Source organism: Danio rerio, chromosome 1, assembly GCF_052040795.2.
Source record: "Danio rerio strain M-AB ecotype USA chromosome 1, GRCz13ab, whole genome shotgun sequence".
NCBI lineage: Eukaryota > Metazoa > Chordata > Actinopteri > Cypriniformes > Danionidae > Danio > Danio rerio.
Window position 1 is genome coordinate 43,534,576 of NC_141021.1, and position 18,117 is coordinate 43,552,692.

At 37.4% G+C, this 18,117-nt stretch overlaps 1 protein-coding gene across 16 annotated transcripts in view; it reads right to left on the minus strand.

The window, feature by feature from the left end:
- rgs12b (regulator of G protein signaling 12b) overlaps positions 1-18,117 on the minus strand; it is an 86,620-nt gene that overhangs the window by 4,312 nt on the left and 64,191 nt on the right. For 4 of the 16 annotated variants that reach the window (XM_087235280.1, XM_087235287.1, XM_087235288.1 and 1 more), the window contains 11 exon segments: positions 17,705-17,884; positions 16,876-17,026; positions 16,621-16,715; positions 15,240-15,434; positions 14,913-14,986; positions 14,605-14,731; positions 12,602-12,698; positions 12,163-12,230; positions 11,446-11,542; positions 10,640-11,200; positions 4,661-4,711 (listed from right to left, as the gene is read on the minus strand). In XM_087235280.1, the coding sequence (XP_087091406.1) occupies positions 4,661-4,711; positions 10,640-11,200; positions 11,446-11,542; positions 12,163-12,230; positions 12,602-12,698; positions 14,605-14,731; positions 14,913-14,986; positions 15,240-15,434; positions 16,621-16,715; positions 16,876-17,026; positions 17,705-17,884 (1,696 nt within the window). 16 annotated transcript variants of the gene reach the window in all.

An 18,117-nucleotide genomic window follows, 5' to 3' on the forward strand; every position in this document is an offset into this window, starting at 1 on the left:
GAAACATTCCAATCAATACTAAAAGCATGCAAATATGTAGTTATAACTGTTTCAAACTTCTTAGACTACGTCAATAATTTTAACTTTAAAACTACTTCAAACTTTCAGACTTGGCTTTCTCAAGCCACCATAAAGTTGTCTACAAACTTCTAATTTGAAACAGCTCATTATTCTAAGTGAAGTTTTAGAGGTATCTATTTTGTGTGCTTGACCAATTAACTGGTTGAAGTCTGAGCAGGGGCGGATGACAGTGATTTGGGCACTCTAAGCAATTTCAGGTATGGAAAAATTTAAAACTCAAAACATGCTCTTTCCCTTTAGATTTTTTTTTTGTAAATAATAAATAAAATAATAATGAATAAAACAAAAGTAAATAAATAAATAAACAAATAAATAAACAAATAAATAAATAAACAAACAAACAAATAAATAAATAAATAAACAAATAAATAAATAAATAAACACATTTCAAGTGAAACCCTTTATGTAAAGTAAAGTTCCCTTATTCACCCCCGGTTAAAAAAAAAGTATTAACAATAAAATCTTAATTGTAGCCAGATTTACAACATATGATAGATTTGATCAATTTATAAAAAAAAATTATGATTAATATAGGCTTTTTTGTATTTTGTCAGGGCCCTAAGCAGCTGCTCTCTTATTGGTTAAGTCCGCCCCTGAGTCTGAGATATTGGCTTCTGCTCTTCTGCATACATTACCATGGTGGTATTTTTTCCTTCTTTCAGCAGGATAGGTATAAAACACTAACACATGACTGGCTCACCAGGTTGCTTAGCGACATGGAATTGAGTAGAACAAGAAGAAGGTGTGGGACAAGGGGAGGTAAGTGGCCATGACTTGTTAATGCCCACTAAAAAGACTCTTTCAGACCAAATGCAAAATCATTAGCATCCTCAAAAGCAGCCTCTCCAGCCCGTCCCTCTGTTTTCATTAGCCTCCCTGATCTTTAACTAGACTGTGATAAAGGTCAATTAGAAGGGATGCTATTGTGGATACAAACTGTCTAAGTATTAAAGAAGCGTGTTGTGAGTAAATACTGGTGAATGGCAAGCTGTTTTAACATTTCATCAAAAAACCATACTAGTTTATATTTTCATACTAATATATGTTTTTAGATACTAGCCTATATGTTTCAATATACTATAACTTAATCATTAGCAAATAGTATCTTCTTTTAGTGCTTTTTTTAAAGATACTACATACAGTGCTCAGCATAAATAAGTACACCCCTCACAAATCTATCTTTTAAATTCATATTTTTAATAGGAAGCTATACAATGTTATATTTGTGCATATACATTAGATTAGTCAGCACTGAAGCCAAATCCAGTGCTTATCTAACAAAACTTACGATAAATAGTACAGCAAAATGTATATGTTATAGAAAAAATATTAAATACATATAAAAAAAAAAGAAGCAAAAACATTGAACAATTTTGTTGAAATTCTGTAGGTTGTAACTTATTTTTGAAAAACTGTATTTAGCTTGAATTTAATTGTATTATCTCTCAATTTCTAAATATGTTCGGTGACTAAAATAGAATTTTAATGAATATATCTGTTTAATAAATCTGTTTTGTTTAATGCACCAAAATACATTGCCTATATTCACGGAGAAATGGAGAAAAATATTCAGTTTCAAAAAAACTATGCTGAGCACTGTATAACTTATTCATTAACTACTAGTACTTTTTTTTATAAAAACATATATGTTAGATGCTAGTATTTATTTACTACACTCATAGACACAGAACTTATTTATTAGATACCAGTACTAATTCATTGGAAAATAATAGTAATAGTACTTAATAATCATTAGACACTATTTTTTTAATTATCAGACGTTCTTACGTATTTCATAATTAGTTCTTATTTGATACAAACTTTATTTACTTGTTAGATGCTATTTATAAACCACTATTTATTCATTTGGTACCTATTGAAAATACAAGTGCTTATTTGTTATTTAATACTAGTCATAGATATTCACATTAGGGGTGGCTTATGCTATTGCTGTCTATTGGAGAATTGCCGCAATAGAGCTGCCATTTTAGTACAAGGTAGCACTCTTTTGAAATGAATGTGGGTCCAAGGTGAAGTGGAGGACTGGCCATTCAGAGCCATATATATATATATATATATATATATATATATATATATATATATATATATATATATATATATATATATATATATATATATATGTGTGTGTGTGTGTGTGTGTGTGTGTGTATAGTATATATATACACACACAAATGTATGCAAATGGTTTTTTTTTTTTTATATGAAAATCATAAATTTACATCACTTTTTCACATTGATGGATAAGTGACCACACGGGCATTGAGAGTGTTTGTGTACATGGAAATGTATTAATCTCCCTCCCTGTTAAATTTGATCTAATCCATGTCCTGAAACACACCTCCTCTCCTGCTTTCACTAGTCATACTAATGGAGGGAGCGATTTGTTTGTGAATGAATCTCCATTATGAACAACTCTTTCACTTATACTGTTATATTCTGGCACCGCAGCGTGTTGTTGTCATATTTCATTTACATTGTTCACTGATTTTATTTAACCAAACCAGCATAAGCCTATATTCAGTGCAGATTGGCGTCCCTTCTCATGATCAGTGCAGGAAGAGACTGTATTATTGTTAATAATGTTACTTGTTCAGCACAAAAATTTGCAACATACAAAATCGTATAAACCGAAGTCTTGCCTATGAAATGATACACCTTCATGCTTTGTTTTCTTTGTTTGCTCGTTACTTCACCCCTACACAGCGTTAAAGTCCAGCATCATCACACTGGCTTTTGTCTTGGCTAGTGTGGTTGAATGGCTTTTGTCCTGAGAGCACTGTACAAATGTGGCGGCGCAATTGACGCATGCTCAGGGTCTGTATGCGATATCTAGTTTATATATCTTTGCATACTAGTACGTACTGCTTAGCAACTTGATATAATAATATTTATTAGATACTATTAGATACTGGTCGTGCAATACTTAAAAAGTATTACAAAGAGTTTCTTTTAACAGTAAACTACATGTCTGACTACTAATATTTGAATTGTTTGGGCTATCATTTGAGCATCAATATCACAATGTGTGCATCCGCAATAGTCACATTGCAAGATATCCAATGTTGAGCTGGGATTATATTTGACCAAAGACCACAGGTCAAAACACATTTTGTGATTTGTGGAGACACTGCGGAATGTAATCTTAATAGATTGAATGTTTATCATCTGCAAAGTGTTTTGTGAGCATTTAAGGACAGTTTAAAGTATTTTAATAGTGCATAAAGACGGTTAATAAAGGTTCATTCGTTTATTTTCCTTCGGCTTAGTCATCAAAGTTCCTGAAAGCAACGAAGATCAAGGTGTTCCAGGATTGGCCAACCCAGACACCAGAAGTAAACATTATTGAGCATGTCTGGGGTAAAATGAAGGAGGAGGCATTGAATTCAAAGAATCTTGATGAACTCTGGGAGTCCTGCAAGAACGCTTGCTTTGCCGTTCCAGATGAGGATAAAGGAGGCTAAGTCTTTAATTTCCGAAAACTATAAAGCACTGTTTATTTTACTTTAACATTTGCTCCACTGTGTTAATTTGTGACTGTAGGTTGTTTATTACATGTGTATACTAACAATATATTTAGGTGCCCTACAAAGATATCCCAATAAATCTAAATGAATGACTTTCAAAATAGAGCTATTTAAGTCATCTGGTAAAATTGTAGTTAAATATCGCAATACAAATCGCAGAGAAAAAAATATTGCAATGTCAAATTTTTCCAATATTGTGCAGCCCTAAGTGTTACTATAATTAAAAACTACCTGTGTCTAATAAATATGTATAATAAATAGCTACTGGTATAGATTAAATTGTCACTAGTATCCATGAATAACCATCTAATAAATAAGGACTAGCATTTATTGAATGCTTATTAGTGATTTTAAAAGACGCCAGTCACTATTTGAACAATAACTAATCAGAAATTAATACATAATATCAAAGACAGAAAGCTAATTGAGTGTACCATTCACAATTGACATATATAGCTACAGTAAAAGCTGAATAGTTGATACCTCATTGACTGATCCCCACAACAAAAATGAGTTACTACAATAGACTAGTGTAATAACACTATAAGAAAAAGGGCTAACACTTTATGTTAGGGACCAGTTCTCACTAAAAACTAATGTCTTATAACCTGCATATTACCAGAATATTGGCTGTTTATTTAGCAATTAGGAGTTTGTGCTAAAAATCAGTTAATGGTTTGTAAATAGTGAGAACTGCATTTTAAAGTAAAGTCTGACCAAAAGCATTCTAATATATCAAAGTGCTTTTATGTGCTTTTTGTACTGGTATCTATTAAATAAGTAGGCCTACGCAAATGAATGCACTAGAAGAAATTGAATAAGCACTCTTATCTAATGGAAAAGACACTAATATCTGAAAATGCCAGAAGCATGAACATGGATTCTAGTAGGTTTTGTAGATTAAATGTTTAAACGGCTTGCCATAACCGATGAAGCCAGAGAGGAGTTTGATCAGGGTGAATGTGTATATTTTGTAATGTTGAGTGATTAGAGTTACAGACTGCCCCCTTGTGGCTCTGGATCAAACTACTTGCCTGAAGAGAAGCGGTTTCTGTTTGATACCACAGTCTTGGTCATAAGTCCGCCTAGAATTGTTAAAAAATATGCATTAAGAAAGTGTAAGAAATCGTCATATTTAAAACTCATTGTTAATCATCTGTACTTCTCTTTAAAGGAGCTGACCCAAAATTAAAATAATAATTGTAAATGACAACCGTCTTGCTACAAATCTTTTCGATTGAAGAATGTATTCAGAAGAATGTTGCAAAGGTGAAGGTAAGTAAATGACGACGTGTAATTTTGGGTAAGCCAACCTCAACTATATGTTCCTAGTTCAAACTCGCGTTAACTTTTACATGAAGTAATTCAATAATCAGTTACGCGGCCACAAGATGGAGCACCTTGTCTTTTCAGCATCTCACTCATGTTGCCCTCTCAGTATTGATCTGAGTAGGCAACTATATTTGGCTATAACGTCTGTTTTGGTTGCTTTTGTGCAGTTTACATGTCTATTAAGACATTTAGGTGGCATATATTTTGACTCGTGAGCGGTGCTTATCTATTATTACAGTGGAATAAAATGGCTTTTACGTCAGCAGTGACTTTGAGGGGATTCTCTGTTTGACTCTTCATGAGAAAAAACGAAGTCTTCCTGTTATTGACGTTCGAGCAGATGTTTAACTGTTGTCGAGTGCAAAAGTCTTACCACAGACACTTGAACATGACCTGAGGATTTATTAGGTCCTTCTGATGTTGCAGGGCTTTGTGAGTGTTTGGTGGAGATCACAGTCCAGAAGGAATTCTTTGGCCAACACAAGCAAACGTTTCTTAAACTGAATTTACTTAAAGTTCAGGTTCACTGAATGGCAGCTTTAGGCTGCTTTTTTTTTTAAAGATGAATTTTTGTAAACGGCTAAGCATTACAGTCTGTTTAAAATTCTTCAATATAACCCTACTAAAAAAAAGAAACAGCCTGGTCTTAGCTGGTCAGGCTGGGAGATGACCAGCTAAAACCAGCTTAACCAGCCAAAACTAGCTTTGTCCAGCTTAAATCAGGCTGGTTTTAGCTGGTCATTTTCCAGCCTTACCAGCTAAGACCAGGCTGTTTCTTTTTTTTGTAGGGTTATATTGAAGAATTTTAAACAGACTGTAATGCTTAGCCGTTTACAAAAATTCATCTTAAAAAAAAAAAGCAGCCTAAAGCTGCCATTCAGTGAACCTGAACTTTAAGTAAATTCAGTTTAAGAAGACCAGGCTGAAAATGGCTGGAAAACAGCCTGAAAATGGCCAAATAAACCCCTCTAAAATCAGGCTGGTCGACCAGCTAAAACCAGCCAACCATCGTAGTCTGGTTGTAGCTGTTTTTTTGGCAGTGAAAGTAGCCTAATAGGATTTCAAATGAGAAATGCTATAACTAATGTAATGTAAATACTTTTGATGATATGTGTAATCGTTATAAGTAATAAGTAACACTTTATATAACAAAATAGTTCTATTTTAGTAAGAAAACAAAAAACAAACATCACATCTTTTCAGGATATAAGTAGCCTGCAAATTAAGTTATTATCCTTCTTCAATAAGTAAACAAATCAGTCTATTTGAAGCACAGTATTGTGGGTTTTATAAAAAGGTGGAGCTGACATGTCATTACAATGAATGTCCTACTCACAGTAATTAACTTGAAATACCTTGTTCTTTATGCCTCATACATTAAGATACTCAGTTCTGTTTTATTGGTCTAAAAGTAGCTCCTTTTATATTCGGGCTGTCTGGATGATTATGAGTCATCAGAGCTGTGAATGCATCTTCAGGAGAAAATAGATAAGCAAAAAACCCTTCTGTCGCTTCTATTTCTTCTCTTAATCAAAACACTTGACTCAAAGTTAGAGTTGAGCATTTGCAGACTGTCTTACTTTAATACTTAGCCTCGTAGCGGTGTACAATTAGTATCGATAATCGATAATATAAATACAAAAAGGTAAGTACAAAGCAGTGGCCGTGTGATGAATTATACTTGCGAACATATTAAAGTACACTACCTGACAAAAGTCTTGTTGTCGATCCCAGTTGTAAGAGCAACAAATAATAACTTGACTTCTAGTTAATCATTTGGAAAAGTGGCGGAAGGTAGGTTTTCCAGATGAATCATCTGTTGAACTGCATCCCAATCATCACAAACACTGTAGAAGACCTACTGGAACTAGCATGGACCCAAGATTCTCACAGAAATCAGTCAAGTTCAATGAAGGAAAAATCATGGTTTGGGGTTACATTCACTATGGGGGCAAGCAGAGTGGATGGCAACATCCACAACCTTATAATCCATTACATTATAAACCACAGGAGAGGGCAAATTCTTCAGCAGGACAGCACTCCTAATACTTCAGTTCCAGAAAACAAAGAAGTTTAAGGTGCTCCAGGATTGGCCAGCCCAGTCACCAGACATGAACATTATTAAGCATGTCTGGGACAAGATGGAGGAGGAGGCATTTTATTATTTGTTGTTCCTAAAACTTGGATAGGCGACAAGACTTTTGTCAGCTAATAATCTGATATATATAAAAGGAAGCTCCAGGAGTAGAAAAGCGCGCAACAATTTGGCAGCATGGTCAAATTACGACAGCAATATGATTTCTGTCTATGAAGGGTTTCCCTTCTTTTGGAGCGTGTAAAAACTCCAAGGGACACAATGCAGAATTAGGACACTTCCTCTGGTGGAGGATGAGAGAGGGAGCAGTGAAGGGAAACAGAGGCTGGTTTTGTCTGAGCTCAGTATACCGGCATCCAAACAACACAAAGCCTGCCTAACCAGCCATTCACTTTAACTAGGCCTCTGTGCATAGCTAATGCACTGAGAACAGCCTCCCTCCAACAGCACAATACACAGTTTGGGGGAAGCTGCTGAGGGGAATGAGAAGGAGTTATTGAAGCTGAGCGCTGTGATCAGCTGTGCCGTTCATGCTTTATGTCTATTATGTGGGCCGAGTTCCTAATCGGTGTATTCTTCATTCAATAACAGGAAGAGTAAATGATAAACTATCTTATCTGAAAATTATTAGGGATTGTGTTTTCCCCTTGAAGTCTAAAAGATGTGATGCTGTTTTCAGTTATAAAATACTAAACGCATTATTCAAAAATTGGACATCTGTACCAAAACAACCAAAAAAAAGTTCTTTAAAAAAATCTTTGGCTTTGCGTGCGGCATGACATCATTTTGTTGCAGACACGCTATTGGATAAGTACCTGCAAAGTAGAACACAGAAGCAGCTTAAAGCGAAAGCGCGAGTATGTCTGCAGTCGGGAGTGTTACAAAGTTGATGATGACAACATCAAGGGCAAAACACCCTGATCAGGACATCCCTAATATACATACCTTGGATATTTCATGATTTATGTGTTTTTTTTTCATTGAATCGGATTACTTTTTAAAATATTTATTCAGGTTTCAAATGTTCAGTTTTCAATGATAACCTTAAAGTCAGAAAAATGCTCCACACAAGCACTCAAGCACCACCGCACGGCCATGACATTGCATCAGTGAAGTTTCTTGCTGTAAGATAAAATAATTCACTTCACATGTTCAATCATATTTATATGATTAATATTTTTAGACCTGAAAAGGAAAACTATTAGAGTTTCCATTACAGATTTGAGCAAAACCTTTATGATTATTTCTAAATGTTGATTAAAGAACAGCGAAATAAAAAGTGTTTCCATTAATGATCTGATGATACATGGCTAAACCAATACAGTAAGCACAATTTAAAGAGTAACAGAAATGCAGCCACTTTAAAGGGATAGTTCACACAAAATAATGTTAGTTATTAGTCATCCTCATGTCTTTTAGGCCTTCCATTATTTTCAGAACACAGATTTTAGATGAAATTTGCTCCTTTATCCTCCATAGACAGCAATGGTCCAGAGACGTTCAAAGTCTAGAAAAGGATCCAAAAATATTGAAAATTACATGGGACTTTAGTGGTTCAACTCTAATCATACAAAGCTCAAAGAACAATTTTGTGCACAAAAAACAACAACTTCTTGTTCATCTATGCCAGGGGTGGCCAACCCTGTTCCTGGAGAGCCACCTTCCAGCAGATTTCAGTTGCTACCCATTTCAAACATACCTGAACCAATTAATTAGGACCTGAACACCACGTGATGATTATAGGCAGGTGTGTTTGATATGGGTTGCAACTGAAATCTGCAGGAAGGTGGCTCTCCAGGAACAGGGTTGGCCACCCCTGATCTATGTCTTTTCTTACTTGTCACATTGTCAGGGTGCAAATTTACCTATTGCCATTGGAGCATTATATTGCTCTCAGTAAACACGCACCCTGATGTGTGGCAGAAGACATATGTGAACATATACTGTATGTGGTCATTTTTATTTTATTTTTTTAGATGCACAAAATGTTCTTTGAGCTTCTTATGATTACAGTTGAACCACTGAAATCACATGAAATGGTTTGGCAATGTTTTTGATTCCTTTTCTGGACTTTAAACATTGGGACAATTGCTGTCAATGGAGGATGAGGGAGCTCTCTGATTTCATATAAAATATGTTAATTTGTGTTCTGAAGATGAACAAAGGTCTCAGTGGATTGGAATGACATGAGGGTGGGTAATTAATTAAAGAATTATCATTTTTTGGTGAACTAACACTTTAAGCTAACACCATGTATAGCACGGCAAAAACACTGCACACTTGAGCTGCATTTAAAATTCTGCATAAGCAAATAATCAAAGGTGTGTAGTTGGCAGCATGCAGATCATAGGGACTGAACACAGGTATTGGAAAGACATCAGAAAAGGAACACAAACAATGATAGGAAGGGAGAGAGATCTCCCCTGTAACATTTATTTAACTCTATTTACATGTCTGGAGAAACATCAGTTGGAGCAAAGATAACGGTCGTCTAAAAAAAGACTGCTACAGAAAACTGAACATGATTTCAGTGTCAGAATGAACAGAATGGAGGGCAATTCAACAACGCTGGCAGCTCAACTCAACTGTAACAGAAACTATGTACACATGTAGTATTTTGCCATTGAGGAAGATACACTGAAGTTTCATCAGGGATAAGTTAATCCTTTCATAGGATTATATTACTTGAACACATATGTGAAATGTAGCTCCAAAACAATTGGAAGTGATGTCATGGGGATAAACAGGAAATGATCTGAGAGGCTAAACATTGTTGAATTGCATTTTCGTAAGATTACGATCGGATAAAGAAAACAAAAGTGATCTTTGAGGTCTCGGTTTAAGATACAGAAATGTGAGGTCATGAGGAGTTACCGAAGACTCTTTGTCAGTATTTAGGTTTGATGGACAGGTTGATGGAAGGCACACTACTGGTCACCAAAGAGAGGTAAGACGAGGCCTCTGTCGTACTAAAACGGATTGTGCTTGTGTGTATGTTTTAATCCATGTGTGTATCCACGTCATTTGAGCAGATTAATATATTCATGCGTAAATGGCTGTGCTTGTCACCTCAAACACTCCATGTCTGGTATGTAGTTTATATTTAGTGTCTAAGAAGATTTATCACATGTTTAGTTCAGTCAGTTGTGGCTCCTGTTAAGGCCGTCATGTGATCAGCCAGAGGGTAGAGATATGCAGAAAACCAGTAAGTTCTCTTCAGTTCGTTACTGACCTCAAATCAGTCAAACTGCTACAATAATTCTATTGTTTCTCTCAGAGGATAAAAGCGATGGAAGTTAATGATTGTCAAGATTCTGTGTGGCTAGTTTTAAAATACTTTCAGGGAAAAAAATAACCCATCATATGCATTGTAGGTACAGAAGTCTCTTTTTCGATTCTTCGTTAAAGTGCTTAAAGGGTGTCAAATGTACATGAGAAGGAGCTGCTTTTGCCAGAGTTTGGCAGAGGGCTTACAACGAGGACCACAGCAAATCCACAGCACTCAGAAATCACACATCTTCAGGAGGGACCAGAGAGAGATGAGGATATCACATGCAAGCGTAGTTGCTTCACACAGGAGAGGTACCTGATCGAGCCCAGCTGTCCTGGCAAGTGTCCTCCTTCAGGAGGTGTGATCGCTCTGGGGAAGGAGGGAGAGGAATGGGGGACTGGTGAAGGAGAGAGCTGTTAGGGCTTGTGATGTCGCCTTCGGCAACAAAAGTCAGGTCCATGCCGCTCTCCTCTTCCTCCAGTGCCTGGACCCCTCCGTCACTCCTCCAGTCTGTGATCCCGGACGAGCCCCCCATTTGCGAATGTGGGATTGGGGAGAGCGAGGAACTGAACGGTGGCGGAATTCGGCTGGATGTGTTTCTGAGGGCACTGTTGGGTGGCATTAGTGCTCGTCTGGGTGCTTTGCCCTCCCCCGCTGAATCTAAGCTCTGCGTTTGGTGACTGGCACTGAGGGCAGAGCCATTCTCCTTGGATCGTGGTCGAGTCTTGTGGGAGACGGGTGTGGAGCTGAGGTTGTTGCCGTCTGCTTCCGTGTCGAGGCGCAGGAAGTCGGGCAGGACAAGGTCTGATTTGTTCAGCAAACCCCGCTGGTCGTCAGCTCTGTTGCTCTGTGCTTTGGATATGAGCTCGAAGAATTCTGCTCGAACAACACACACAAGTTTAGACCTTTTCATGTGCTGAAACGAGACACATCTGACAGTTTACAGTGGGCATGAGATAGAAAGCATTCTTGCAAGACGTAGGCAACAGTTCAAAGTGTGCTTGTGTTAGCTTTAGCTACATCAGCCAGTGTTGCTACAGAAACTCGGTAAGAATTAGTGTGAGCGCTTTTCTTAAAAGAAAGACAGATTATTCAAGAAAGGGGTATAGTTTTTGTTTTACCTTCAGCTTCATCTATATTAAGCTTTTTCTGTTTTCGCTTTTCCACCTGGGCCCTGGTTTTCACAGCCGAAGCCTTTCCTGCCGTTTTGTCCTCCCCCTGGGTAGCGACAATGAGAATGGGGCACATTAAGGGTGCGTGGATGAGAGCCGCCTCCTGTACAAGGCTTTCTTTTGGGAGCCAGGCTAAAACTACAGGGGCCTCATAGGGGCACGGAGTGGGCCTCTAGTCGCTATCTCTAAAACTAGTTTACATACTCTACTTGTGCAGGCACACTAAAGTCAATCTCCATAGAGCACAGCATCTCACCGCAAAAGAACCACCACCAGCACAACATGCCACCACAACATCGGCAAACATCCACGCTTCAGTCTCTCACGTCTTTCCACCATTTCTCTCAACATATCACACAGCTACCAGTAAGGCCAGATAAACTATAGAAGGGAGGTATTCTTGAACCAAGAAGCTCTTGGTGGACAGAAGCTACTATCCCCTCACAACGGTGTGGTGTGTTGAAGGAAAGGGAAGTGGGTTGCTGTGATTCAAGAAATAGGGTTAGATCATTTAAAGGCCCAGAAATGCAGACACACACAGCCTTCAGATTGGAGGAAAGAACAGGGGAGACAGCCATGCACAGACTCCCCACACGCACGCCAAAAACATACAGAAAGAGAGGAGGAGCAGATGGAAGTGTGCGATCTTGGAGATCGAGCTCTTACTGTGGCAGATTGGCTTCGTGTAGACAGAGGTGGACCGTGACTTTTCGATGAGACCAGCTTTTGTTTATCTGTTTAGAGAGGGAAAGTGTTAACTCACTGCGTTTAAGTTTAATAGCAGGTTGGCGACATTGAAAACAACATGCTAATGTATTCACAACCTGTTTTACTTTCAGAATATGGTTTTCAGTTGCAGCTATCATACACTTAAATGACTAAAACATTACATCCAAGCCAAGCTAAACTCAACTGTTTTATTACCAAAAATGTACTTCTATTTCCAAAGGTTCCTAAAAGATTAAAAAATTAATCACTTAATTAATGTATTATTTGGAAAAGTAATTCTTTGGCTTGCATGTTACTGGTTCACACAAAGCATAATCAAATGATCAGATTAGATGTTGTGAATGATGTCTGTACTGTGTGTATGTGAACCTCTTGCCTTTCCCAGAAACGTGGTCACCTGCTTCAAGAACCACCCTCAGGCCATCTAGATTAGATATAGGAAGCCCAAGATCCAGCGGCTCTTTCTCTCCACTCTGCCCAAACAAAACATATGTCATCTATATTCATTAGCTAAAATCGCAAAACTCATATTTCACGTTACAGTATTACAGTCAAGTTTCCTCCATCATCACTAACTTACTCCTCTAATGGCTCGTTTCCACTGAGTGGTATGGTCCGGTATGGTTCGGTACACTTTTATGATATTAAAAGTATATATGATATATGATATTATTTTTTTGGTTACCCTTTGCATAGGGTACCTAGCACAACAAAACTGTACCAAAAGGCAGAGCTAGACGCGCAGCTGAACACTATTGGTTTACAGAGATACGTAACTAGCGCATACACAAGCAGAGAATGAAAACAAAGAAACTGGCATTTTTTAAAAAACAGCCGAGATATCACATTGTAATACTATATACAGCTGAAGTCAGAATTATTAGCTCCTTTAAGCTGATTTTTTATTATTATTCTACAGAACAAACCATCGCTATACAATAACTTGCTTAATTACCCTAACCTGCCTAGTTAACCTAATTAGCTAAGTTAAGCCTTTAAATGTAACTTTAAGCTGTATAGAAGTGTCTTGAAAAATATCTAGTCAAATATTATTTACCGTCATCATGGCAAAGATAAAATAAATCCGTTATTAGAAATGACTTATTAAAACTATTATGTTTAGAAACGTGTTGAAGAAACTTCTCTCCCCTAAACAGAAATTTGAGGAAAAAATAAACAGGCAGGTTAATAATTCTGACTTCACTTGTTCATATATTAACATCCCATGGTTGACCTGAGCTTAAACAAACCTTGTCGTTGTCTTGATGTACAGCCACAAAGCCAAGAATAACAAAATCAGCCGTGCCCTGTTTTTGTTTTACGTGGCCGTCTAAAAGGGCACTGTAAAAAATGCAGGGTTCCACACAATTCGTTCATGCTGTCCCAAAACAAATTGATTAAGTTAACTTAACACTTTTAACAAATTTATGTGGATCAAACATAAAATGAACAAATTAAAAAAAGTTTTTGAGTGTGAGATCTGTTTCACTTTCTCCAGAGAGATCGCGATTGCTTGTGTGGTCTCTATATTTAAAATAACAAACTTCTTGAGCTGATGATAATAACGTGCACATGATTATTGAAGTGCTTCTGACATCCGATCTTTTCAGAAATGGACAAATGCAAGAGTGAAGCGCGAAAAAACAAAGGCGAAGCTGGAAAAAAAGAAGAAAATGATTCTTTCAGCAACCTAAACCATGAACAAACGGCCGTGTTTAACTATTATCATCACTTTTAGGACTATTATAAACTCAGAATAACGAAATTACTTCCTAACAAGAGGTTACATGTGATGGTGAAAATTAAAGACACAGATGAGAGGTTTGCTCTGACTGGGCTATATGTGGGGCTATATGGGTTGTTTCTAAGCCCAAATAAAGACTAAATGCATGCTGTGTGTAGTTTATCTGTAATTGGGGCTGTATGTGTTCATATATGTTGCATTTACTAATTTATTTACAGTAGGCTATTTCGCACTGTCATAAATCTGCAGTTATATACCCTTGGTACCCTTTAGTCAGTGGAAACGCAAGCCTGATGATGGAGACCCGTAGTTCTGTACAGTACCGTACTGTACCAGTCAGTGGAAACAGGCCATAAAACCAGCTAAACAGGCAAAATGATGGATATATATTCCATGCAATTTGTAACCTGATCCCACAACATGCTTCTTTACATAAAACTCCCAGTCAATATGTATTTGAAGAGAACTTTGTACACTATGATGAATCAGTTCAGCTCTGAATGTATTATTAAAAGTTGCAGGATCTTATAATAATGATTCTAAAGTACATGTTCAAAGAAGGATGAATCTATTAAAATGTATTTTTCGGCATATAAAACACTCTTTTATTTATGAAATGCAAATGTTTGACTCACTATCGTGGCCACCAGGTCTCCTAAGTTTAAACCATATTTAGCCACCACTGGTCTCAGCACTTCTGTAACCGGCTTAGTGGGTTTTGCTTTCAGTCCAACAGAACGATTTATAGGCACCAGATCCAGTCTATAAGGGAGAGAGATGAAAGTTAAACACAGCTAAATCTTGATGAATGTTTAATAAAACATGACTTCAGTAAAGTTTGTGATGTTTAAAAAACTTGAATACATCAAAACAAATATAAATGATAAATAAAAGGATGAACGAATCGATAGACAGGGATAAAAACAGATAAACAGGTGTGTACCGGAATAGCGTACGTTTCTCCAGCCGCAGATCCCTGGAGCACAGTGTCATGCAGTCCTGGTCCAACACTAAAGGCTTTACACAAGGACAATGCATGCTATTATAGTCTTTTGCAGCATTGTAGGATCTTATAATGCTGATGAGCACACATGCACACACGAACCAAAATGCACGCGCACACAAACTGAAGAACACACAAAGACCAAATATAATGCTATATATAAATATAAATATAATGCAAAATATAAAAATGCACAACTGATTGTTCTAATATATTTATATACAATTAGCAGCCTGCAACGGTAAGCAGAACTGCACTTAATGTTACCTTTTCTCCTCCCACTAGGAACAGGTCCACAGCAGCCAGATTAATGCCTAGTTTCTCACACAAGCCTAAGAGCACCTCTCTGATGGAGACGCCGGGCCTGATGGGTACTGAGCAGCATGAGCCATCCGGTAGGTTAATGTTACAGTGACGCACGGCACGCTCAGACAACGACATGGAGTTACGCGACACCTCACCCTATAATAAAAATAAAAATATACTGAAATAATAATCGGAATTGGACACTTTATTGTTAAACTGCCCATCTTAAAGTACCAATATGAAGTAGCCAAGCATTTCTGTTGAACTTATGAACGCAATGGCCAATTAGATCTTCAGTCAGATTTAAAACCAAGTAATAGACAGTAGATATGATTGATTTCAACAACACAAAGCATCTCTGAACACACAACGCATCCAACCTTGAGGCAGATGGGCTACAGCAGCAGAAGACAACATCGGGTGCCACTCCTGTCAGCTAAGAACAGGAAACTGAGGCTACAATTCGCACAGGCTCACCAAAATTGCACAATAGAAGATTGGTAAACCGTTGGTCTGATGAGTGTAGATTTCTGTTGTGACATTCAGGTAGGGTCAGAATTTTTCATCAACAACATTAAAGCATGGATCTATCCTGCCTTTTATTAATGGTTCAGGCTGGTGGTGGTGGTGTAATGGTGTGGGGAATATGTTCTCGGCATACTTTGGCCCATTAGTACCAACTGAGCATCATGTCAACGCCACAGCCTACCTAGGTATTGCTGCTGACCATGTCCATCCCTTGATGACCACAGCCATCTTCTGATGGCTACTTCTAGCAGGATAACATGCCATGTCATAAAGAGTGAATCATCTCAAACTGGTTTCTTGAACATGACAATGACATCTCAATCCAACAGAGCACCTTTGAAATGTGGTGGAATGGGAGATTTGCATCATGGATGTGCAGCCGACAAATCTTTGAGGAATATTTCCAGAACCTTGTTGAATCTATGCCACGAAGGATTAAGGCAGTTGTGAAGGCCAAAGGGGTTCAACCCAGTACTCGTAAGATGTATGTAATAAAGTGGCTGGGTAATGCATTTAGAAAAGTCACAAAAATGAAACTAAGATTTCGGGCAACTGGTTCTTTCTTTTTAGGAGACGTTTGTCGGATACGTTTTGATCTTTTTTGCACCCATTTTACATTTGAAGCAGAACAGCTACAATAAAAACTTCACGGCATCTAACATTCACGAATAAAATCCTAACATTTTTAATGTTTTAAGTCATCATTTTAAACAGTTTATTGTACAATATATAGTTCTATTTAGTAAGTGTGAAACAATCCTAATAATACTACACAACATACTTAACATCTGCTCGTGTTAGACTTTTGACCCACCTCATTTTTTCCAGAACCGGAAGTTGCAAGTTCCAAACTCGCACCAGACGACAAAGAGCCTTGTGATTCTCTCCTTCCGTTACTACCTGTAAAGCCTATGTTGAAAGACAAGTAGCAATTATAACCAACAAAAAGGAAAATGCAGGGAAACTGGACACTAGTCCCAGCTCATTTTCTGCATACGACCTATCACAATAAAGGCAAAAACGCCAAGAATAAATCTTTAAAAGGAAACTAAACTGCAGATCTACTCACTGTAATCTGCGAGGTCTCTTTTTTTCGACCCTTTTCCAAAACTTCTATTTCTGGACCAAGAGAAGAAAATACTTTTTTTTTTATCGCCATGTTCATCTCTGCTGTCTTCATTCAGTGACCTTCCCGATTTGCTCTTCTTGTCGTCCTGCACCTTAAATAAATAAATAAATAAAGTTCAATTATTACCATAGTCGAAAACAAAGGCAAGAACACAAGATTCAGATAATACAGAAATCTCTCTTTCTAATGTGCAATGAATGAACCATTGATATGCAGCTCTGAGAGTTGAAATGGGTCAATAAATGGTCAGGAATTTACTGCGTCAAATGAGATCTGACTGGAAGGCATTGTGGGATGTTACCTGAAATGACTGTCTCATTTCTTCAAAAGCTTCTATGATAACTAGACTAGACACTCATTTTAAACAAGAACAGAACGGCTTTAATCTCCCACCTCAAGATGTAGATAATTACAATTCAATATCTTTAATTGTCAAGCCATTACAACTTGCACTGATCCCAAATAAAGGAGGTAAAGTGAGAAATTTCAGCCGAACTATTGAAACATTGGTTAAATCTTCCTTCCTGAAGTGTTAAAAAGTTCATAAATCCATGAATTATAGATAATAGATAATTAGGTATGGATATATAAAGCAGTGAGAGATAATTGTGTGTGTCTATCTTCTTTTGATGTGCTTCATAGATTGTTTGTGTTTGTAATTATGCTTCAAGGGAAGTCAGTGAGTCAACTGCAAACAAACCGTCATCATTCTAATGAAGGGCACAGGACAAAAAGTAAACAGCACCGTGGGTGTGTGTGTGTGTGTTACCTTTTTAGGTGTAGAGAGGTTGGAGCGGTCGGAACCTGTGCTATGTTTGGATGTGGGGCTACTGGGCACCTGGTAGGGGTCTGGAAGCGGACGGCCCTCCACCTCTGCAAGCATACATTCCTGATACAGGTAAGACTTTAGGAAGCGTGTGTAACTGTCAAACTTCATCAGGTTGAAGATCTGTTGATGAAAAAATAAACAATGTTACTGTGAAACCAGGACCAGCACAGATTTCCACAGTGGTCCAGCATAACCTCATTTTTTTATGCTTGTTCAGCTTGAATAGAGTTTCTGGTTTTGCTGGTTTGAGTAAACTGGTGAGGGCATAGGCTTTTAATGCTGGAACCAGCATCCATACATAAAAAAAGATACTGATGACAAGCAATATGGGTCAGCTAACACATTCACTTCCA